Source organism: Protopterus annectens, chromosome 13.part0 (assembly GCF_019279795.1).
Source record: "Protopterus annectens isolate FY-2018-M chromosome 13.part0, PAN1.0, whole genome shotgun sequence".
NCBI classification, from domain to species: Eukaryota; Metazoa; Chordata; order Ceratodontiformes; family Protopteridae; genus Protopterus; species Protopterus annectens.
In genome coordinates, this window is record NC_056747.1 from 1,102,832,766 (window position 1) to 1,102,859,524 (window position 26,759).

Genomic DNA, 26,759 nt, shown 5'->3' on the forward strand with positions numbered 1-26,759 from the left:
AAGCCATCCAGTGAGGTCAGGGAGACCAATGAGCCCCAAGAAAGTCGCTCCAGCCGTTTAACCTTTGCCTGGTAAAGCACAATGGTCAGATGTTGTCCTTTGCTCATTGTTAGGGATATTCGCCCTCATCTGCTGCATTCTGTTGGAGTCACAGCAGTAGCATTATTTCTTAAAATTGGAGCCGCACAGTTAGGCACATTTATTGTGCTCGCTACCTGTGAGTGGTTTGGCTGAGACAAGCTGTCCACTCGCGCTGATAGTTCTTCCAACCTTTGAGCCATCACTCCTAACAGAGTAGTTAAATTACCTACTTCTGTTGACAACGGTTGTGATAATTGGGAAGGCTGTGACAAGAGATTCATGGAAAAATTCAGCGTTCCTCCAACAGCCATAAATTGTGAAGACAAATCCAAACACACATCACACACTCCCTTCTGTTTAATTACAAGTTAACTACTTAATTGATCAACTCAAAGGTCACACCAAACCAACTTTTTTCAGAAGGGAGGGTGTGTCATTCACTATATAAGGCATGAATTTTATCTGTGGTTTGTTTGATGAAGTCTGGCTACTAAGCTGGATGAAAAGTGCTTCACGTGTATTGTTTGTTTTATATATTTTTATTCTTTTCATATTAAAAGTGTGGAGTTTAGTCATTTGCCTCTCAGTGGTCTTTGTTCGCAGTTGGTTTGTGGTTGTTCAGATTTTGAATTTGTCTTAGCATATTTTATATGGACAGATGACAGCAATAAAAAGGTGAGGCACATGCTGCTGCACCACAGTGCAAATCCACATGCAAATATATGTGTGTGTGTGTGTGTGTGTGTGTGTGTGTGTGTGTGTGTGTGTGTGTGTATATATATATATATATATATATATATATATATATATATATATATATATATATATATACACATATACATATACACACATACACTAACTCCAAGATTAGGAAGAAGTTCATTTCCCCAATCCTGAGAATTGTGAAGTCCTGCAAACCTGTTGACCATCGTTGCCCAAATTGTGTCTACAAAACAGCAGTTAAAACTAGATTCAACCATATTTGGTTTCCCATATATGTGTATATATATATATATATATATATATATATATATATATATATATATATATATATATATATATATATATATATATATAAAATTGTATAAAAACAGACTATTAATTATGAAGAAAAGACTTTATATGATACTTATGATGAAGTTTTGACAACGTTACAGAATGAAAGCACTTAACAACAGTTTTGCCTCAGTATCGTTTGTCTTTTTTATTTTTTTGAAAGTTAAGAAGTAATTTTCGTGTGTATATATATATATATATATATATATATATATATATATATATATATATATAAAATTATATATGTTCCAACATTCACAGCTGTAAAAAATTAAATCATGGCATTTAATAGCTACTGAGCTGTTTTAAACAGAAAGAAGACAGAAACATGGTAGATTAAAGTGTTTTTTACTCGTGTGTCAAATTAACTCTTGTTTACACTGACAATAGTTTATAAATTCCTGCTTTACAAAAATCTTTTGGCGGAAGGTGTGATATTTATTTTGTAAAACAAGAAGCACTTCCAAACTGCCCTTCTTATCTTGTTTGACTTAAAAAGCACCAGGAAATGTCTAAGTCCTCAGTCTATCTAGTCTGGCCTTCTCACATCAAGTGATGTAGCACCACAATAAGTTCTGAAGGGAAAAAGAAGGTTTTCTCTGACACTTTACAAACTAGCACATTTTGTACTTTTTAAAGAGTCAGACCTCATTAGTTTTCCAGCTTTGTCTGACCTTATCTTTGCAACTAGGACTTGCACTTTATATTTCTTAGTAAAACATTTCCACCCCACATCATGTTGACAACTCTCCAAAATTTTTACTGATAGAAATGCATAAACTAATAATTTTTACTGACACCTTTGACGATTTTAAAAAGCCTTCAAAAATTTTAAAGCCAACAATTTCCAGCCATTGAACATGTAACAAATGCTCAGAACGGGCATCGAGCTGTAATATCCAAACTTCTTCAAGCCAAATGGATTAACACAGAAATGGGTATTTAAATGAACAGTTGATAGTCTATTCAGACCACAAATGTAGAAAAAGACTAAAAATTAGTCACAAAAATCTTTTCAGACCAAATAGATATCCAAAAGCGATAAAACAGTTTTCTTAGAATTCCTTTTGGTAAAAACAGGTTTATTTGCAAACAGGTGAGTGCTTTCGCTAAAATAGCTTTGTCAAACCATAACAAGCACATTAAATGTAAAGCTCCTTATATACAAATTCACAGCTTCATTAAAGATGACATCATAGTCAATTAAGGAGTCACAATGACTTTAAAGCAATAGAAAGAAATAAAAAAAAATCAAAAGCATAATAAATAATGCTATATTCATTTATAAATACATATAAAACATGATTATATTAAAAGTTATATACTTCTTAGTAGCAGATGTATCTGAATAATGTATATATTTAAACAAAAAATTATTTATAATGAAATCTCCTATTTCTAAGTGCTGGTTTTAAAGGTACTTAGTCATTTAGCCCTGGTGGAATATGGGCTTGCAATCTGATAATCCAATTAACTTCAGTGCTTTCTGTATAGTTCATAATATTTCCTTCTCTAAGAGTAGGGGTGTTGACATGAATAACCATAAAATGAAAAGTGTGTGTGACATCCGTTTCTAATATATGTTTAGAAAGGGCATTAACTGTTAAATGAACACGGATCTGATAGAGGTGCTCTCGAATCCTGTCCCTAAGCCTTCAGTCAGTTTTGCCCACATAAAAGGAGGGACAGGAAGAACAGAGAGCTAGATATACAACGTGTTCAGAATTGCAATTAGCATTGATGTTAAATGTAAACATTCTGAACGTATTTGGGTGTATAAACATGTTGGAAGAAACTATATATGAACAATAATTACAACTATGGCAAGGGACATTACCAAGAAAAACTTAATCAACACTATATTGTCTTGTATTATTATAACATAAGAGTCTATGTAGATTCTTTTTATTTTTAAAGACAAATTTTGTTTTTCACCTACTATTTTCTTAATGTTAGGGTCAGCTGTAAGGACATTCCAATGTTTACTTAATATATTCATAATTTGATAAAAATCATTTGTATAATACAATGACATTTTTTGTAATGGTGTATTTGCTGATGTCCTGTTAATGGCAGTATTATAAATTTCCATTCATCAGAAAAGCAGGGACATGCTCTGTTCTTTCTCAAATTCGCAGTACATTGGAAACCCAGGTTAATTTTTTCTGCTTTATAATTCCTTGATGTTAGCCTATCTTGTAAACTTGCTAATTCTGATTTAAAATTAGATTGTATAGGGTTTAATCTAGAGGCCCAAATTGCTTGACCCTTAATAATATTATTAAAAATATGCTTAGGGTGCATACTCTCTCTATGTAACAGTGAATTTTTAAAACATGATTTCCTATAAACTCCTGTATTAAGGTATCCACTACTAAGACGTTCTATATAGACGTCTAAAAAAGCTATACTAGAAGATGAAGAAATTACAGTAAATTTTAAGAAATGTGTAAATGAATTCATTTGTTCAAAAAACATATCCAGTTCTTGTTTAGTACCAGTCCAAATGAAAAACAAATCATCTACAAATCATCTGTAGAATAAAATGGACTTATCAAAACATGGTGATGGTATTAACTTATGTTTCTCCCACCACGCCATCACTAAGTTGGCGTAGCTATTGGCACAGGAAGTGCCCACAGCTACGCCATCTTTATGAAGATATATTCTATCATCAAAAATGAAAATATTATTTTCTAATATGGTTTCTAATAGGAGACCTATTAGATCTACTTTAGAAGGTAGGAAATCTGTATTCTGTATTAAATATTGTTGGACGTATTCTATCCCTAAACTATTTGGAATGTTGGTAAATAGGGACTTAACGTCCATTGTAACCAATAAATATGTAAGATTATTTGGTAAATCCTTGGTTTCTTTATATAGATCCAATAAGAATTGTTTAGAATCTCTAAGAATCAGAGGATTGGTGTCTACCACTGGTCTTAATAACTTTTCAACATAGACTGAAATATGTTCTGTAACCCACCCTCTTCCTGCTACGATAGGTCTCATAGGTGGGTTTAATGGATTCTTGTGGACTTTTGGTAGTCCCTGAATGGTCGGTAATAAAGGGTATTCTACCCATAAAAATTCATACATCTCATTTGTAATTGCACCACAACATTTCAGATCTTCTAAGGTCCTATAGACACTATAAATATGTTGTTGGACTACTTGCATGTTAACAGGTGTATAAAAAGTACTATCACTTAACATCTCTTGCATAAGGTGAGTATAATTTGCCCTATTTAACACAACAGCGGGGCCACCTTTATCTGCTGGTCTAATTGAGATATTATGGTCACTCTTAAGATTATTTAAGGCCTTCTTCTGTTTTAAAGTTAAATTTCCTTTAATATGGGATGAAGGAGGTAGGGTAGAAGAATAAACATCATCTTCCACCATCTTACAAAAAGCATCTACAAGTGGATGTAAATTAGGTACAAACAGGCTATGTTTACGAAGTTCCTGCTGATGTGTGTTAAAAGATTCACAATTAAACATCATTTTAAGCTGTAAATTATGTGCAAATAATTTAACATCAAGGATAGTATCTATCATGTTACTACTTGAAGTTGGAATAAAAGACAGCCCTTTATTCAAAACTTCTATTTCATACCGATCTAAAGGCCTATGGGACAAATTCCAGACTAAGTTGTTACTTTCTCCCACATTTTCTTTAATGTGGGTTCTTTCATATCTCTGACTGGAGCTTTTCTCTTTTGCCTTCCCCTGCTCATAGAGCGACTTTTTCCCCTTTTGTTGAAGGTGGAAATAGGGAAAGGAGTAGGAGAGTTAGCTATAGAAGAAGTAGGGGGTAATGGAAATATGTTTCTACATACAACTGGATCAGTATTTAACTGTGTACAAGTAGTAGATACATCAATAATTTTGGTATTCTCTATCAGAGGACTTGAACCTATACCAATAATTTCAAAATTTTTCAAAGGATGACTTTCAGAATTATCAGTAAGAAGATCTATATTTGAATTATCAGACAATATAACCTTGGCTTTGGTATCATTACCAAGGTTAACATTCCTATGACTACTATTAGTAGATATATCAGCAGCTACAGTGACATCTTGTGTATTAGCAACATCAACAGTATTTGGAACTGATACATTTCTTTTACTATGTATAATATTAAAACCATTATTAGCAACACCATGTTTAGGCCAAGTAAAAACTTGGCCGTGCGTAAAATCATATAGATCCCGTTGTAATTTGCTTTTTTTCTGTTCAAGTAGGCATTTTTCATATAAACAAATACTATCTATTAAGGGTTCAAGCAAAGGTTCAATAATAATGTCTCTAAATCTGGAAGAAAGTTCATTCTGTTGGTCTCGTACTAATTTCTGTAAGTTATGCTCTTCAGGTTCAAAGCATTCATTTAATAAAGTCATATATTTGATGCTTAAATCAATATTAAGCTGTTGCCAGCAATAGAGTAAGTCAGGGTAAATGTTACCTGTAGTGGGCATCTTAAGTATCCTCAACCCTCGTGGAATAATCCATTTTATAATGCAAGCTTCGAAACGGAAGCGTTGCATTTGCAAGCATTTTAGTTTTAATAAATTCGCTTCCATAGTTGAAAATGCAGAATTAAGTGCTTCATATTCATCATTTTTTAAAGGTTCGTCTTCATGTGTGGTTGCAGATTCAAAATAGAGCAACGGGTTGACGTCACCTTTTACGCACACCAGGAACCTGGATTGTGAAGATTTAACTCTTTCAACTTTACTGGGATCATAAGGCAGTTCAATAGAGTTATCGGCTCGGTCCGCCATAATAATCTTGTGGTAATTAAAATATATTAATAAAATGAACAAAATAACTAGTATTACCACAAAAGAAAATGCAATTCTGAGCAAATAACAAAGGATTAAAGTCATCAATATTAAGCTGTTCACAGCGATAGAGTAAGTCAGGGTAAGTGTTACCTGTAGTGGGCATCTTAAGTATCCTCAACCCAGCACTTAGAAATAGGAGATTTCATTATAAATGATTTTTCGTTTTAATATATACATTATTCAGATACATCTGTTACTAAGATGAATATAGCATTATTTACTACGCTTTTGATTTTGATTTTTTATTTCTTTCTATTGCTTTAAAGTCATTGTGACTCCTTAATTGACTATGATGTCATCTCTAATGAAGCTGTGAATTTGTATATAAGGAGCTTTATATTTAATGTGCTTGTTATGGTTTGACAAAGCTATTTTAGCGAAAGCGCTCACCTGTTTGCAAATAAACCTGTTTTTACCAAAAGGAATTCTAAGAAAACTGTTTTATCGCTTCTGGATATCTATTTAGTCTGAAAAGATTTTTGTGTCTAATTTTTAGTCTTTTGCTACATTTGCGGTCTGAATAGACTATCAGCTGTTCATTTGAATACCCATTTCTGTGTTAATCCATTTGGCTTGAAGAAGTTTGGATATTACAGCTCGACGCCCATTCTGAGCATTTGTTACATGTTCTATGACTTTAATCCTTTGTTATTTGCTCAGAATTGCATTTTCTTTTGTGGTAATACTAGTTATTTCCTTCAATTTCCAGCCATTGGTTATAAGGTTTGGAGCTGTTTACTACGCAGGCACAAGGCACAGGATTTGGTTCTCAACTTTGGTTAATGGCTAGGCATGCAGTCTGTAGACTGATTGACTGATATTTATCTATAAATCAGTAAAATCAAATTGTTCCACTAACCACTTTCACAAGCTTAGTCAGTTTCCTTAATGTCCTGTAATTTATCAAGTTTGCAGTTGCAGTCTGTACTACTCATGAACAAATCAGCAAAAAAGACTTACCTCTCCAGACTAAGGTGGTCAAGTTCTGTAGCACTAATAGTGCTTTGCTGTTGTGCTTTAGTAGTAGTAACTTATGATTTAAAGTCATGACTCACTAAGCAACTAATTTTCATGTCTCTGAATGAAACTCTTAGCACATTAGGCCCCCCCACACACACACACAGTTGTACAAACACCTAGACAGTCACTCAAATGTGCGTGCGCACGTGCACACACACACACACACACACACACACACACACACACACACACATACACAAGTGTCCACACTGACACACATACATAGTCATACAAACACAAAGACAAGTCACTCAAACACACACACACACACACACACAAGTGTGCACACTGACACATACATAGTCATATAAGCACAAAGACAGTCACTCAAACACACACACACACAGACGCACACACACACACACACACACACACACACACACACACACACACACACACACACACACACACACACACGCACACACACACACACACACACACGCACACACACACACACACACACACACATACACACACACACACACACACACACAGAGTACTGCAGCTGTACAGAACAACTGCTCCCAAAGGCATCAATGGGTGTCCACCCCCACCAGACTACCACATTTAACTTTCAATGTCTCTACTTTAAAATAGCTTGATAGATTTTGTTTGAATCACTCTATCATGCTCTTTCAATTCCTGTGTACACCTTTGGAGAAGAGCGCACAAGTAATTTACATTAGCTGTAGCCTCCCCCCACCCCACCAGCCAGAATGCAGCATTTGCATGAGAAGTTACAGGGTTACCATTAAGAAAGGTGTGTTATTTATTTATTTCCATTTATTTACCAGGAAAGTCCAGCTGGGTTACTGAAACCCTTTTTCAGTGGAACCCTGGGGAGAAAAGCCCCAGCAGTTTTACATTCACTAACAAAGCAGCAGACTTACACGCATGTGTATATTGCTCATTGAACAAAAGGTACACATCAGGGTAATACAGAATGAGTTGCAACAGTGGAAAATAAAGCAGAAAACATAAGACTTACTCAATTTCGCTGTAAACAACTGAACTGTACTGATAAAAGGAGAACATATTTTCCAGTTTTAACAAATCTTGCAGTAAAAAGGAGGCATGAGAAAGAGGAAGAGGAAAATGTTAACTGGAGATTAACAGAAGAAAGGTAGAATTAGCTGTAAAAACTATTATTAAATTATTTCAGTTGTGATATGAGAACAGACAGCAACACTTCCTTTAAACAAACTGGTTTATGAGCGTAGCAAGTCAAGAGGTCTTTGAAGAAGACAGAGTGAGAGTCACCTAAGGATTTATATATAAAGAAAACAACCTCAACAGTTATGGTTTCCTTATCTGCAGGCCTCTCCATATGTGACAATATACACTGCAATGGTGGTCTGCATACAGTACCTCATACCATATAATGTATAACCTGATATTCAGGTAACAACTCTTGGAAGCTTCAGGTCTAAAGCATTGCCACAAATTAAAATGAGACCACCAAGTCATATACCCAGATCTTAATAAAAATGAATAAGTAAGAACAGATTCTGACAAGTCATTATGTCACAAACGTGTCTGGCCAGGATACAGAAAATTACAGAATTGTGCTCATGTACTTGATGGTAGCCATGCAGTGAGTGCATACAGTCGAATGAAGGAATGCTTTAATATTTGTGTTCTCTATGTATGAGAAAGTGGCAAAATTATACAGTACAGAATACCACTCAGAGCAGGATTTACTTAAAAAACAGAAATAGATAACCGCTACTGTGATAGTCTGATGAAAAATAACATGCTTTAAGCTTTCTATGATCCTAGAGGAATCACTGTTTAAATTCCTAAATGTATTTTTTAACAGGACAGAAATAGATTACAGTTATGTACAAACATTCCTTGTAAATAAGTTAATGCATACACAACTCAATTTATCAGAGTGGTTAGTTTGTACATTTAGCATAAATCATACAAGTAAACTCCCAAAACAATCAATTATTCCCTGAAAAAACAATGAAAAGACACAAAACACTTAAAAAAGTTACATCATAAAGCTATTCATAAAACTGAAAGAATGGCTACACAAATGAAATTTACCATAGCCTGAATAGTTCCTTTAGAGGGTCATAGGTATAATCCAATTTAACTGTTCTTTGGACTTTGTAATATCCATCATGGCAACAGAGAAGTAGCCCCCTTCATCACGGAGCACAGAAGGCACTTGTCTGTACCTGCACAGTTGTTTCTCACTTCCCTGTAAGTAATGGAGGCTGAGTATAAAAAGCCGAATATGCTGTGGCGTACCTCTCAAATAAAAATGAGAAATATGAACCACACAGTGAGCTGCATACAAAACCAGTTTTAATTGGCACATGAGTGAAAAAAAATCACATAATAACTTCTCATCCCAAATCAGACTTTCTCATCCATGTCCTGAGAAGGAGACAGTCATGAACATGTTGCCAGTAGATTATTTCTACAACTAGAGAAAGGAGCACTTTCGACAGTGATATTCAGTATCCACATCTTATTAAACGACTCTCATATCTGCAGTAATTAAAGAATGAGAAATATAACTGCATTTTTATTTTTATAAACCAATGAATTCCAGTATTTCACAATTAATATTTAAAAATCACCTCTTCAGTTGTAGCTACATGATTGTACAGTATTACTGTTTTTCTTTTTTTAATATTTCCCTGTTGCTGGTAGACTTAACCAATTATATATCACACATGCACACAAGATATATATATATATATATATATATATATATATATATATATATATATATATATATACACACACACACACACACACACACACACACACACACACACACACACACACACACACACACACACACACACACACCCCTACAGGCTGCTGTTTCACTTACCTACACCTCTTTGGGATGTGGGAGGAAAATGGAGCCCACGGGGGGAAAACACAGACACAGTAAGGACATGTGGGCTCTTCACAGAACAAACAAATTACATTTGCAAAAGTTACATTGTATAGCAAAAGCACCTGAACAACTGGGAGCAAAATCAGACAGCCAAGCCCTGTGAAGCAGAAACATTTGCCAGTCCACTACTGTGCCATCCAAAAGAAAGAACACATTTTAGGTAGGTTACCACGATATTTTAAACATCCTGGAAAGGGGGCATAAAAGGAACAATATGTTATTTACAAAAACATACAAAATGAAACATTTTGGTTAAACCGTGTACTGGAGATGACTTTCACATTACCTACAGAGATTAAAACAACAACATTTGCACTAAATACCTGAAAGTCAGTTATGTGTGGCAGCTGGAACTGGGAAATCAGTTTCTTTTTGGTACTGGTATCCCACAGCTCGGAGATGGTATGTATAAAACTCCATCATGTACATGTAAGTTGAGTTCATATAATGAAAAGAAATAGCCAGGTCAGAGCAGCATTTGGGACCCTGGGAAAAAATAAGACAGTGATTAAAATCATCTGCATGATCCAGAGCTACAAGTCATAATAAGTTAAACAATTTAAAAGGCAGAATTAAATGAACAAACAGGTTATTTTTAATTCTAAAGACTGTAATTACACCACAATTGAGTTTGTTAATAGTCATTTTGCATTATCAGTAAATCAAGCTTCCTTCTTAAGGACCTGACCAAATATGGGGCTGTAAGCTTAGGTTTGTAGATAAGTAATAGGCTAATTTGCTCTTGCGGGCCATTTTAAGCCTAATCAAGTTCTTTCAAAGATGACAATCTAATATAGTACCTTGTGTTTGTAAGGGAAACACCTAAATCATTATGCCAATCCCACCCCTGTTTTCTCACTGACTCACTTCCACTAAATTATGGACTAAAATTGATGAAATATACTGTTCTCATGCACTTAGATTAAGTGAAGCATATGTAGCTGCTTTATTCACTGACTTTTTTTTTTGTTTTTTTTTGTTCACTTGATATTAAAATCCTTTTGGCTCTGTTTGCTTAATGAATCAATGTCTGTGTTCACTGTTTGGATGTAAGCACAACTTTATTATTTGCAGCTTACAATTACTCTTCTCTGACAGAGAGAAATAACATAGTTTGAACTCTGTCTTCTACATGAAATGTTCCATCTTTCCACACATAGATAAAAAATAAAGCATGAAACTGTGTGGAATGAGTGTTGGCCGTGTAAAAAGAGGAATTAATTGGAAACATAATGTTACTTTGGTTTCAGGTTCGCATAAGCAGTTTCAGTTAGCAAAGCTTTCTTAAATATTTAAATGTTTAAAGAATTTATAGCACACATAGTTTTACAGTCAAATGTTCACACACAAGAGATTACAACTGCTTCATTTCACAGTTAACTTTCCTGCCATTTTGGTTTTCATCTTTACTAAAACCTCACTCTTATGTTCATCTTTTGTCCCTTTCCCCGGGATTCAGGAAGCTTCCATGCAGAAATAGCTTATTCCTGCACGGAAATGACTGTTTAAGAGCAGCATGGCAGAGTGCCATGCATAGTTATGAAGGTGCGCTGCCTCTGCTCCTAAACAGACACAGAGCATGGACGAGTGCAGGGGGTGTATCTGAGAGCAGAGCTCTCACAATATACATGCCCCTGCACTCAAGAATTGCCGTTCAGCAATTACAATGAGCAAGAATGCTCACAGGGGGTTTGCCACCTCTTCAAATGCCCAAAGTGGAACTGTTAGTGAACAAACATGACATGTTGCAGGACAAAACACACCTACAGTCATTGCAAAGGTCAAAGCCCCACTTCCCAGGAAAACCCTATGCTAATAGCAACTGAAACATGCTGGGATGTCTGTCAAATGTGCATATGCATGCAGAAATCCACAGCAATAAGTGAAACCTGTTCCTTCCTAGAGAAAAATAACACTAGAATTTTTTTTTTTTATCAAACAGATTAAATTTAACCGTAGCTGCGTGGGTGTGCCCATTGCTTAGCTACACACACTGAAGCTTAAATGGCACAAGAAGGTAAACAGCAAGATACATGCAGTAGAAGCAGTATTGCAATAGTGTAGTGGTCAGTGTGTTTGCTTTGCGAGTAGTCATTCCTGGTTCAATCCTCACAGTAATAAATTCCATTTTCCATGTGAAAGCAATTTATGAACATTTTTTTTGCTGTATAACCTTCTAAATAACATATATTTTTGAACTGGAGTACTGCATTAAGTGCAGATGTGAGGTGTCATTGTAATAATATGGTAAAATCTGCAGATGAACACAAGTGCCCCATACAGTATACGTACACATGAATCAGGAATACTAAACAAAGTTATAATGTGTAATGAATGATAAATCCATGCCATAAAGCAAATAGTGTAAAAAATGTATAAAGTGTCCAAATCTACCACTTTCCCAACACCCATGTTTCATTTATTTCTAAATTAGTGCGAGGATAAGCAGGAGTAAGCACTTTTAAGCAGTAGTAAGCGGGTTTAAGCCTGTTTTTGCAGAGGTAAGCAATGCCTACACAGGATAAGCAATTTTAGAGGCTAAATGACTATAAGAAAATGTAACCGGAAGTTAGCATTGCTTACCATTGCGCAAACCCGCTTACAACTCCTTAAATGTGCATTAATCACTCTGTATCCAACAGCCCCTGTTCTGCCCAGCAACAAAATAAACATCCTGTGCAGGTCTTGAACCCAGGACCCTGTACACTATAGTTACAGCAGGTAACCAGTAAGCCATCACAGCTGTACATAAAAAGTGAGATATACCCAAACAGATCCTCACTATAGCAAAATTACAATTTACATGTGAAAGGAATCTGTAAACAGTTTTCTGTTGTATAACCAACTAAATAACATATATATGTGAACGGGAGTACTGCATTAAGTCCAGATGTGAGGTGTCATTGTAACAAAGTGGTGAAATCCCCCGATAAACACAAGTACCCCATACAGTGTATGTACACATGAATCATGGATAATAAACAAATATATAACATGTAATGAATGATAAATCAATGTCAAGCAGCAAATAGTGTGCAAAGTTAAAAATAAGCAATGCTAAGCATTGCACACCTCTGCTTACCAGGTGTAAGCAATGCGTAGCCCAGCTAAATCGATTTGCCCATTGGTATGCCCCTTTAAGAAATGCCAGCCTTAGGTAAGCAGGTGTGCCCATAGCTTAGCATTTTCAAAACCATCCAATCATGGCAAAGTGTGGGAAACCAGCCCTTTTTAAACCCCACAGGCAGGAATACATCTCATAATTGGTTGCAGCTTCCTCCTGTAGGCACAATGGCCATTGTTGGGGAAGGATTGCGCTTCCAAGTGCAATGCTGGGGCATCCAGGAGTCCAAGGTCATGGCAGGACTCCTGGTAAAAGACCATGAAGAGAGACTGCTGCAGGGCCAGTACCAGGGTTCCCAATATAAAGCAGAAGCCTGGGACCATCTCGCCCGTGACCTCATCAGTGTCACTGGCATCCCTCAAACTGGTGAGTAGGTCAGGTACCACTATGCCGACCTGAAACGAAGGAAGAGGGAGATCTTGGATCAGTGTATCCAAGAAGCTAGGCAGGTTGATGTCCCAGCAATGTGTAAGCACTCATTCTGCTAACTGTTTAATAATTGCTAGCTCATGTATATTATGGATGGCTAAATATTCCTCTTATGTCCCTGACAGCGGCAGCAGAGTGGGCTGTGAATCAGGAAGCCCATGCATGTAGGCTGCAAAGGCTGCATTGTGAGGCAGGTTAGTAATAATCTTGCATGTACTGTCATAAGAAATAAATCTAAAAGTAGTAGAAAGTTAATTGCCAGTATAAAACCTGTATTGTGTATGGGATGTACTGATTAAACCAGACAATATGGCAGGAAAAGTCCCATATAGGTTGTATGTAAATAAAAAGGTAACAGCCTGGCAATAAAGGTCTAACTCCTGGACTGCTCGTGTTTACTCTGGTATCATATGGTAATTTAGTGTCACATTCTCTTAATAGTATTGTTGTATTAAGCACTGTTACCCACACTGTGCTACATAAATAAAATGTTTAGGACTGTCTGTATACGACTGTTGTAATCTCAAGGTCATATTGTACAACTGAGGGAGACTTAGACAGAAAACAGTGAAAAGATACAGAACAAAATCCAAATAGCACACTCAACTGAGACTTAAACTGTTGTATTTTTAGCACACACATCCATTATTCGAATCCTGGCAGTGGTAGTAAGCTGTATGCAGAATCACACCCCTCAACTGTACAGATTTTTTCAGAAAGTTAATTGGCTTAAATTTCCTGCTTGTCACCCTGTTTCCCTAGCAAATCAGTGGGATGATCCCAGAAGTTTAGGCAGCAAATAATGACATATAACAGATTGTCAGACATCATAACCATCAGAAATATATCTATAAGAACAAACCTGTCATTCTAGGAACTCACCAAAATGTTATGAGAGTAATATGCAAAGTATGCCCCAGCTCTACCCCCATGTTGTGAAGCTATAGCCAGAGTGTGTGCAGTAACAGAGTGAGACGTATGTGCTTAATAATAACGTGGAATCTGGTAATATGTGTGGCAATAGTCAGGTAATGTTAACAAACATTCCCTCCACAGGTCTGTCAGATAAAAAAACTGTGTCTGGAAATAAAAGATTGAAATCCTGGACTGGTACTGTTTAGTCTGGTATTATATGGCATTGTCAGTATTGCAGTTTCTCTGAATAATAATGTATTACTCATCACTGTCACCCACACTGTGCTACATAATAAAACTGTCTAGGAATCCCTGTATAAGACTTTTGTGATTACAAGGTCAGAATGTAAAACCACAGAAGACTTATAGACAGAAATCAGTGAAGACATACACAGCAATATCTAAATAGCGCACTCAACTGTGATGTACACTATTTTATTTTTAGCAGACACAGCCATGGTTCGAGTCCTGGGAGTGGTAGTAAGCTGTTTGCAGAATCATACCCCCCAAGTGTACAGATTTGTTCAAAATGTCCAGATAATTGGCTCATATCCACTGCCTGTTACCCTGTCCCCCTGGCAAATCAGTGTGATGATCTCTGACATTTAGGCAGCTTTTAAGGACATGTAATTGACTGTCAGACCTGTAAATATTCAGAAAATGCATATATGATAACAAACCTGTCATTGTACCAACTCACCAAAGGTTTATGAGGGCAATTGTCAAAATATGTCCTATTTCCACCTCCATGTTGTCAAGCCTTGACCAGAGTGTGTGCAATAAGAGATTGAGAGGTATGTGCATAACATCAACCTGGAATCTGGGAATATGTGTTCATTTACATTTAGGTAGTGTTAACAAACAATACCTCCACAGGTATACCAGGTAAGAGGTGTATACTGCAGGTAAAACACAGTGCAAGTACATAGTTGTCTACAAACATACCACTGTCCAAACTACGGCCATAGGGTAGTGTAATAATACCTGTAAGGTACAGATTACAGCAGTGACTAAGAAAGTAGTGAGAACTACAGGGATATACAAGTTGTTAATTGACACCCCCCCCCCCACCACCACCATATCTGCAACAATAATATAAATACACAACTCAATGGGTATGTGTACAATTAAATCTACTGTTGGGACATATGTCCTATCATTTGATAAATATTGAAATGTGTTTCTATGCATGTGCCATGTTGAAATAGTCCCACATTGGTGGCATGCTGCCATCAATGTAACCTGCATGCTGTTGTAATGGCCACTGTGGCTCTATATATGCATGTGTTCTGTTTGCTATGCAACTTTTCCATATCTGGTGTTTTGGGTTAATGGGAATATCTATGCATGCTGTTATACCTAATCCTGGAATGTGTTGACTATTACTAACCTACATATGTTTTAAAATTGCAACTCCATAGCACATTTGGGAAGGCCGGTCCCAGTGGACCCACCTCTCCCACCTCATTAGGCCATGGCACTGGGCAACAGCACGTCTGGGGCCCACCCTGGGGCCTCCTTGTCCACTGGGCCTGCACCACCTTTGGGCAGGACCACCTCAGGGGATGGTGCTTGCCCCCCCCCCCCCAGGAGCAGGCACGGACAAAATAATGTCACCCGTTGTCAGTTCTGGGGTCTGTTGCATATCGAGCTCCGCATTGAGTTTGTAGATCAGCTATGCCAGCTCGAGGGGTGCGTGGCACATTTAAAGGGTTATCCTGCCCCTCCTACCCAGCCCCCAACACAGCCACCTTTGGGGCCGTGAAGGTTCATAGGTAGGTACTAGGCTATCAGCCCAAGGGCCTACGTAAGCCTAGCCAACAAGGTTCCCTGGCTTATGCCACCCAAGAAAGTTATTTTCCTGTGCCACTGTCGAGCAGAGACACAGAAGTGATCCCCGGGGTATATTTCCTATTTCCCATCCACTCATCAAGATTTTTCTTGAAGAGTGCTAATGAAGAACTTTGCTTGACATAGATGGGTAGCCTGTTCCAGAGTATGGGAAGTCTCTGGGACAGGAATCTATCCCTCCAGCATGTTCTGTTTATTGTGGTGACAAGGTTTAGGTCCCTAGAGCGTGTAGCTTGGAGGGATTGGGATTTCTTTAGGTGTAGCGTGTCCAACAGCTCTGGGTTTTACATAGCTTTATATGTTAAGCAGAGATCACCTCGGAGTAGGCGATATGCTATGGAGTAAAGCTGGAGTTTTTTAAGTGTAGGGCATTTGTTTGAGGCCAGTAATCCTCTTTGTGAGGTACTTCTGTGGCCTTTCCAGCTGCTGCAGATGTCTTGTGAGGTACATTCCAAAAGGGGCGGTGTACTCTATAATGGGTCTAATGAGAGTCGAGTAGAGGGGAACAATGACCTCTTTTTTCCAGGATGAGAACCCTTTTATGATGAGGTGTGCCATGTAGAAGGACTTCCTGACTACTGTGGCAATGTGACTATCAAAGAAGAGACTACTGCCACCTGGGTCCCAAGGTCTCTTATCACGCATTCAGTGTTAAGTAGATTGCTGCCTATGTGATAGTTCATGGGTACAGAGCTTTTACCAAAGGGGATGACACTGCACTTTTTGGCATTGAGCTTGAGGCCATGGCTCTGACAACCAGGCATCTTTCTCAGCGAGGCCCTTCTGTAGGATGTCCACATCATTTGGGGACTTGACTATGGCTTCTAGTTTGCAGTCATCTGTGAACTTCATTAGCCAGAGGCCTTCTGTGTTAGCCTGTACTTCAGAGAAGTAGATACCAAACAGAAGCGTTCCCAGGACGGAACCCTGTGGTACTGCACTTGTCACTGCTTTGAGGTCAGATTTGGAGTCTGCAACTTTTACAGTGTGGGTTTGCATTCTGTCAGTGAGCTAGTTGGCAACCCATCTTGTGATGTAGGGATTTATACCTAGCTTAGTGAGTTTAGCTATAATTCCAGAATGGGGGATGGTATAGAAAGCCTTGGTGAGGTCAACATAGGCTGTGTGAACCACCTTATCCTCATCTACAGCTTTGGTGACTGCCTCAAAGAAGTCAATCAGGTTCAGGAGGCATGATCTGCCTTTCACAAACCCGAACTGGGTGGGATCCAGAGTTTGGAGATTACCAATGTCTTTGTTTATGAGTTCCATGATGATACACTCCATGGCCTTGCAGACCAGGCTTGTCAGGCTAATAGGTTGATAGTTCCCAGGATCAGTGGTGGCTCCCCCTTTGTGGAGTGGAATAACTGTTGCTATGCACCATTCAGTGGGCACAAAGCCTGATGCGAGGCTATTATTGAACATAGTGCTTAAGTGGGGAGCTAGTTCGTGCTGAAGTTCATGTAAAATGCAGCCTGGGATGTTGTCCGGTCCCATGGTTGCTGTGTTTTTGGCTTTAGAGAGTGCAGCTTTTACCTGTGTAGTTGTGATTACAGGGACTCTGCATTCTTCCTGTATAGATATGGGCCCTTTAGGGGGTGAGAGGGGGGTAAAGTTAGCACTGAACCTATCTGCCAGGATGTTAGCAATATCAGTTGGATCTGTAATTTTCGTGCCTTTGTGCTGTAACTCAGAGCAGATCTGGGTGGTGCCATCGAGATTCTTGACATAGCTATAGAATGCTTTGTGGTTGTCCTTGGAATTAGTGGTGATTTTGTTTTCGTAGCTAGCTTTGGAGGATCTTATAAGGGATCTCAGCTTCTTACTGAGGCTGACCAGGGAGCTCCTCCACTCATGGGATTTTACTCTCTTTTGCAACAGTTTCTTCCTTATATGTATATATGACAGTAAGTGGGTGTAAAATGGACAGTTATGTCTGGTGTAAACTCCATGTTGGGAACACATTGCCTTGTTTGTGAAGGTGGGATTGGTATTTTGGGGAAGGATAGTAAGTTTATTTGGGGAGGTAGGTTGGGTTGGAAGACAGACAAGACAGCATATAGGGGCAGTAAATGACACGTGGTGGGTAAACACCTTGGATGGGGAGTGTTGTTTGGAATGTGGAAGCCCATGAGCCCCCATATAAAAACAGTGGGGCCAAGGTCCCCACCCATAGGCAGTCACAACAGCATCTTCATGACCCTGAAGGTGCCTGGACTGGGGGCTGAGCAGGAGGAGCATGTGTACCCTGTGATTGTGTACTGAGGGCCTCAAGGTGGTGTAGCACATCCCCCAAGTCTCTGTAGAGCTCCCTCTGCACCAGACCCTGGACCTGACTTTGGGTGTGTGCTCCGTGGGGGGCGAACACCATCCCCCTGAGGTGGTTCCACCTGAAGGTAGTGCAGGACCAGTAGATGATGAGGTCCCAGGGTGTGTCCCAGATGTGATGTGGCCTGGTAACATGGCCAGATGAGGTGGGAGAGGTGGTTCTGCTGGCAACTGTCTTCCCAAGATTGCTACTGTGTCACTGTTATAGAACATATGTGGGTAGTAATAGTCCACACATTCCAGGATTATGTCTAACAGCATGCATAGATATCCCCATTAACACAAAACAACAGATGTGCAGCAGTCACATAGCAAACAGAACACATGCATATATGGAACCAAAGTGGCCCTTACAATAGCATGCAGGTGACATTGTTCATAACAGGCCACCGATGGTAGTGTTTCAACATGGAACATGACTACAAACACATTGCACAAATTGTTGTACAATAAGATATATGTCCCAGTGGTAGGTATTCTGTAGACATACCCGTTGAGTTGTGTGATCAGATTGTTGTTGCAGATATGGTGGGGGGAGACAGAGATGTGTATTAACAACTATTATATCCTTGAAGTATGAGGTCCTCAGACCTGTTTCCCTCTTTATGTCTTTCAGGCACAATGTTCCGGGAGAGACTTCCGATTTAGACACCCCAGGAGAATGATGCCATCATCACATACCTGGTGCAGCACTACCACACCCTGTTTGGGCATACATCCCATGATCTGCAGGAGAGGACAACCCTGTGGAATGATCTTGTCCACAGGGTAAACGATGTCGGCCTGCATAACCACAGTTATGAGCAGGTCCAACATTGGTGCACTGATCTACTCCGCCATGTCCGTCGGCATGCTGCTGTGGTTAGGAGGGATCAGCTTGCCATGGGGGCGGTCATGCCATCCAGCTCCCCGGACACATGTTGAGGAACTCCTCACCATCCTTGGGGCACCTGCCCACCCGCAAACACAAGACCCAACGGAGAACATAGTGGTGGTAGGTGCTACCCACACAATGGCTGAGGAGCGTGCAGGTAAGGCCACAGGGCACATCACTAGACCACTGTCGTGTATCCATCTACATCTGTAGAGTTTAATCATGCACATGTGAGATGACATATATATATATATATATATATATATATATATATATATATATATATATATATAGTCTTTTGCTGCGTTGTAGTAATAAACAGATGTGCATATTCTGTAGTATTGTGGGTTTGTACTGTTGATGTACTGTAATGCTGCTCCCACCCTGTACCAATGCCACAGGTGTGGCTACTGACATCACATCTCTCACATGACTATGTAGGTCCCTCTGGTATACCTCCGGGGCAGCAGCCTGTAGCTGGTGAGTATGGTGTTTGTTCAGGTTTGCCAATACACAAGTCATGTTATGGCCATGGTATATTCCATGCACACATTTAACACACCTACCCATAATGTATGCTGTACATGCTCACTTATTGTTGCTGTTAACTGCACTGCATCACAGTGGTCACCATAGTGGTGTATCTGAAGGGTATGTAAGATTCCTGCAAGATAACTAACGACCTGTCATTGCAAGATGTGTGCACACAGATGAACATAATGGCCTACAGTAGGTTCATGTCTGAAACATCACCGTTATACAGTGCTACAACAGTGTATATACCACTATTACAATGGCAACTGTTACAGATCTACACTACAGCATATTACAATACTGCATTCTACAACCCTAACAACCTGCATTGTGGTCCTAACATGAGCAATGAATGTGTAATATGGAATCATATGTTAGGACAGCAAATATGGGGAATACATACCTTCACAAACACTGGAAGCATATGTGTGCATACAATCCAGATAACATATAGTGGATGCAGCTTTTGAGGTACTGACAGCATGCACTGTTCATGAGTATGGACCTTCCAGCAAGTACAGGTCCTCAATGTCACACCAAGAAATGGTTTGCTGTCCAAGACGTTTGGCTTCAAATGTGCCCACTTACCTGCAACAGAGGCAGCCGTGGCTTGCACACATCTTACAAGCCATGGAATGGATACCATACCCAAAAGGTAGCACTCAGGAGTTGGACATGTAGCCTTACCTCACCACTGCATATACAATGGCAAACAGTGCATACAGTCATGTATGTGGCAAGGATGTATGGGACAGGATTAATGTAGGAAATAAATAGATGGTCATCCAAGACAGATGATGACACATGTTGCAAACTGATCATGCAGGCTGCCTAGTAACATGCCACAACACTGAAGGAGTTGCAGAAATGTCTAGCAAGTATTGGCTGTGCCGTACCTGTGTCGGCAATTGCCTGGACTCTGCAAAAGTGTGGCCCATGGGTTAGGGTAATCAGATGGGACAGTTGTACCACAGGAAACATCAGCCAGGGCTCTCTACCGGTAGCGTATGCATAGCAGCAAAAGTCCCCCAAAGGCATGTGTTGCAATGTGTACTGGTGTACCAAGACCAAGTTGGAAACCTACAGACAGTATCAATTAAGATACATGTGCTGCATGACCAACACGTCGCCCCACCTCAGGCCCACCATGCCCATCTGTACCTTGCTGGTGTCAATGTACACCTGTATGTTTGCCATTCATTAGCAGGGACTAGGCCGGTACACATGGTGTTCAGAGTTTGGGACACTGCAAAATGACACACATATGTAGGCCATAGTTGTCAAGCATCTGCAAAAAGGCTGAGGATGGGGAGGGGGTGTCATCCTGAAACACAACAGTGCACTGAAGCAGAGATCCAAAGCTTGCTAAGAATGGCTGTATCTGCACACAGTCAAGGTCATGAATTGCAGCAGACATAACCCTGACTCCACAACAATAGTGATGGCACTGTGTCATGTCCAAGGGATGTGCACATGAGTTGACCTTGCAATCATGCAGAGTTGGGGGACATTTGTCGGGCAGAGTGACCAAATACTGGCAAATGCAGATGGCCCATGCTAGTATACCCCTGCCAGAAATAGTGACTGCTGTAGAACACATAACAGTTGGTGCAACAAAGCACACACATATGCACCCACAAATTGTATACATCTCAATCAGCATCTGCACAACTAACACACTTGTGTGACACTGAATTTGATTGCACAGGTCATATGTCACATATCAGGCTAATGTAATGTTAACATATGCAGTAATGTGGCCCCATGGCATATCAGGGAAGAGGGTGCCATATCAATAAGGGTGTGTACACTCCCCCATAGCTGTGGTAAGGTTTGAAGGTTGTCAGTGTAATTGTATTTTATTGGCTATACATGCACCGCTGATAATGAGATCTGTAAATCAGACATTAGGCATTCACAAATGACATCTATCCACATATCATCCCAGGTATGTGTCAGACAAACACATAGGGGCTGAGCAGCAGAGCAAACATAACTGACACACATATGCACATTCAGCAATGGTGTGTACACCTGTGAGGTATGGTGCACAGTACATGCTAGGGTGCCGAACAGGTGCACAGCAATATGGTGTACATAGGTGCAGTGTGTTCCAGGGGAAGGGGCATCACCTACTAACACAACCCATGCATCACAGAGATATATAATGTTGGTAACAGGGATTGACTACAGATGGACTGCATGCTGTTGAGTGCCATATGTCATGCATTTTGACAGATGGGTAATGAGAGGTCTGTGTGTAATATCTTTGTGCAACCTCACCTGTAAGAAGAAGAATGATACATTAATGATTGGTATTATTGACTGCAATTATTCAAGACTGATGCAGGATGGGGAAAATAAGAGAAAAAAATAGGGACATTCTGTAACCCCAGGGAGAGGTAAATAGTATGGTGGAATGTCAGGGTGTGTGTGTGTGTGTGTGTGTGTGTGTGTGTGTGTGTGTGTGTGTGTGTGTGTGTGTGTGTGTGTATGTGTCTACTGTTGAGCAATGACGTAAAGGTCTTAAAGTGCATTTCTTGTTTTCCCCTCACAGGTGGCGAGGTGGGTCGGGGTTCATCCTGCATGCAATCTGATGTTGGTGTCCATACAGACACTGAAAATGATAATAGGTGTGTTGAGGCACAGGCGGGGTTGTCAGGGGCTGAAGCTGCACCATCGTTTGACATCCCACTGTTATCCACCCCATCCCCGCACACAGTCACAGTGCCTATACATATCCCATCATCAGTGGCCATAGCTGACGGACAGTTGGTGGTTGGTGGCATGGAACAGGACAGTGTGGTATCTATGGCACATGTGTCTGGTCACAGCAGCCATAGCTGGATGTCCGGCGAGATACCACATAGGCAGAGGTACAGGGGTGCTCATTGGAGGGCTGCTGGTCATTATGCCCCTGGCAAAAGTGCCACATCTGGTGCCATCAGATGCATGTTTCAGGCAGTCATGGAGGCAGAGCCATGTATGGAACCGTACACCAGACAGGCTCTGTGGCTGCAGAGGGCTACTCATTCAGCTGTTACTGACAACATCCATGATCTTGCAGGTGCCCTCTGTTATTTTTCAGAGGTCATGGATAGATGGTTGGGTGAGATGGTGGGAATCCTCAGCCATGAAATGTCTGTGCTCGAGCATATGGTGGGAGTGGTGCGATGCCCACATGGATGTAGACCAGCAACATGAACAGCTGGTGGTCGAAGTGTACGAGCCAGAAGACAGATCCGCTCCCATAATGGCAGTACCAGCATGGGGTGCTGTCCACACCACACCACAGCAGGCCACGTGTACGTGGCCCTGGCCAGTCCAAAGAGGGACCCAGATCCAGTGGACATATGTCATCATCAGGGGAGAGTACCATATCATGGCTTGTACCTGATAGTGCCTGTGGAACCGCTGGCAGGCACAGTTCTCATGTCTGTGGTCAGAGACAGTGAACTGCACACCCTGCCAGGTATGGCCTGCAGCTGTCCAACAAACCCCTGTAGAGGGCAGCCACATGGCAGAACTGTGTGCATGCATACACACACACAATACCAACACAGCTAGGGCAACCCCATACCTACACACACTACATCACAACAGACCAAGTAATAATTAAACCCCCTCACTCACACACATGGTGTCAAATGTATGGCTCAGCCTATGTCTCTGGCAAACCAACAACATACCCTGTGCATATGATGATACCTGTGCCACATCCCTGTCATCCATAACATCAATGCAGGGACAGGCTAATATGGTTCTGATGTATAAGGTGACTGTACTATGGTGTACCAATGTAATGCTGTGTAACATGTTGTCAGCAGTAAAGTTTAATGCTTACATGTCAGGAAGTGTAGCTGTCCAGCCATGATGCATTATAGCTGTTATTAACACTGAGTGATTGTGGTCACCATAAAGTATTCCATTTGTGTTGTAGGTGCCCACGTGTCAGCAGGATGATGGTCTGCTGTTGTATCCTACAAGGGGTATGGCACTGTGGTGACATCTTGGCTGTGCCATATCCTTGGTACAGGTGAACACATGTCACAGGTTTGTATAACAGTTACTGCATGTGCCACATGGCTGATAGGTCTGGGGTGGTGTATACAGGTGAGTGCATGGTGGCTGATGTCAGCAGCCCTTCTACAGTGGACAATGGTAAGTGTACTGGGTGGTACACACCACATGCTTGTATATAACACACTCAGAGGCTTTGGTGTTGATGCAATACACAGAGAATACTGTACACATGGATGTATTTACATGTGCAAGAAACCCATTTTAGGCTAAGTAATTCCACCAAAACAGAATAGGCACAACAACACACTGGGAAATAAACAGTCTGCTAGTTTAATGTCATTGATGATGGTACTGGCAGGGTATATGTCCCCTTTTCCAATGTAGTGCAATCATCAACTCGGTAAACATAGGTGTGCTGGTGTGGGTGGCACAGCCCTACCCTTTGGAGGGTGAGAGGTGCTGTAGAACCGCAGATAGTGTGATAGACAACTACTTAACCTGTTAACATGAACTGTACAGTATTACGACCAGCTAAGTGGGGGAGGGGATGATACACTCAACAGTAACTGCAATGATTGTGGCTGTGTCCACAAGAGCCATAACCAGCTATATATACCAACCCCAGTATCGCTGTACACCTATACAGTGGGGAAGAGGGCATTTACACATCTACCACTAATTGTGATGGAATGTATAGGATGATACCTGTGAAATGTTAGCATTGGCCAGGCAGTTCTTGGACAGATGACCTCCTGGGACATGTATATTCTGCAAATGGAAGTAGATTCCTTCACATACACACACACTCTTACTTGGCACCACCGGGACTAGAACCCCTACCTAGGCATGTAGTGCTACTAATGTATGTGGCCTTAATTGCACACACCACACAGCTTTTAGGATGAGGTGTGTTCCAGGTTACATGTTAAGTGAAGAACATCCCAGGCCGGTACAGTATGGTAATGGAGGATGTAATGGTTGTTTATGGACAATAAATAGTGTGACATACTGTCATATACACACTGACAAGCACATAACAGTCAAACATACATCTGAGAGACCTGAGCTTATCAGTGCTAACTACCTTGTCAATGTTTCCATTCTGTTACAGATAAGTTGCACACAGCACATGCATAATTGGGCTGGATAGTGTTATGTTACCTGTATGGTTGATGGTGACAGTGGTCCCCATACAGTGGAACATGGGACATGTACTGGGGGTATCATGGTGTACAGACAGTATACCCAGCACCCACTTCCCACAGTGGATATTGTATGCACTGAGACCCATGATAACACTCTGACATACCCACCATCACACATTGACCAGGACTGCAATACAACCCCTTGTCTATCCCAAGAGTGCTACTACAGGGATATGCATATAATGCAGATGCCACAGGGATAGTAGGGTGATGCATTGTCATGGCTCTCCTATGGGCAGCAACATCACTATCCCTAATACTGTGTGCAAGGCATATTGTATTAGGATAATGTGGCCTCAGAATGCTGTATCCTACAAATATACACACATGCACACATACACACACTTGCCAGAACTCAGAGGGCATCCCATGCCTATCAACCTATTTGTACAACAGTGTTGTGCTAGTACTGCAAGCTCCAGGTAGCCCTTAGGGAGAAGAGTGTAACAAGGTACATGTAATGTCCGGTACAGCAGCAGCCACATTTAACTATGGCAATGAGGGGTGCGATAGGTGTGAAGGGCCTCAGGGTATTATCAACTACAGGTCTACAAACACACAGACACTGTTATTCTCAGTAATGCACATGTACACATTTGTCAGTACTGGGGTACATTGGTGCAGGTGTTCATAGGTGTGTACCAGGCTATTGTCCATGGAGAGATGGGAAGTGTAGTGGATGTGTGTACAGTGGTATCATGCCACCTGTCATGTGCCAGCAGGCCATTTATCAACAGATACCACAGGGGTGATCCTCAGGGTGAGAGTTACATGCAACATTCAATCATCTGGTTGCCTCTTGCAGAGGGCCAGTGAGGTGCTCAAACTGACATGTATGCAACATGTATTACATAACATGGTCATTGTCTGTCTCGGAGACCTGTACCCAAGTATGTTCTGTTGACTGTGATAGTGTAGTTGAGGTATCCCTGGCATGTGTTGCATACAGGGTGTGGATTCCTAGCTGTGGCATTCATAACACAGCTGGGCAGACATGTCAGTGTCAGTCATGCATAGAAAGCCTGTAAGCAGCCAAGATGGATACCTGACATCTGCACATCTGTACAGAGGACAGACAAACATCAGCTAGCCAACTGGCTATGCATTAGGATGAATGTGTTGATAGATAGACATCTGACACCGATAGGTATGCCATTACTACATGACAGCAGCCCTCAATGACATGTCCTATACACACAGTAGTCTACAGTTAATATCCACATGTCAGATCAATATCCAGCAGGAAATATTTAATGAGACACAGCTCACACACCAAGAACATGGCTGTGAGGACTCAGAGTCCATCTTTGTATGCAGAGATGTTTGGTTCCAGTACAACAATCTGCAATCTACTCTTACTTGGGAAAGCACTGTCAACAGTAGTAATGTAATGAAACACTACATGCCAGTGTGAATGCATATAACCTGAGATACTACCCATGTATGTAACATATTCAAATGGAAATCAGTGTTGTACAAGCCATATATACTCAAGTGTCCCAGACAGTAGACTCACACCCCTTGCTACTGTAATGAC

At 40.4% G+C, this 26,759-nt stretch overlaps 1 protein-coding gene across 1 annotated transcript in view; it reads right to left on the minus strand.

The window, feature by feature from the left end:
• Window positions 1-8,621: 8,621 nt before the first annotated feature.
• LOC122788132 (glycoprotein-N-acetylgalactosamine 3-beta-galactosyltransferase 1-like) overlaps window positions 8,622-26,759 on the minus strand; it is a 142,660-nt gene continuing 124,522 nt past the window's right edge. The window contains exons 4-5 of the mRNA XM_044055074.1: window positions 10,260-10,422; window positions 8,622-9,515 (exon numbers count right to left, since the gene is read on the minus strand). Of these exons, the coding sequence (XP_043911009.1) occupies window positions 10,267-10,422 (156 nt within the window). The 3' untranslated portion in view covers window positions 8,622-9,515; window positions 10,260-10,266. The remainder of the gene's footprint in view (window positions 9,516-10,259; window positions 10,423-26,759) is intronic.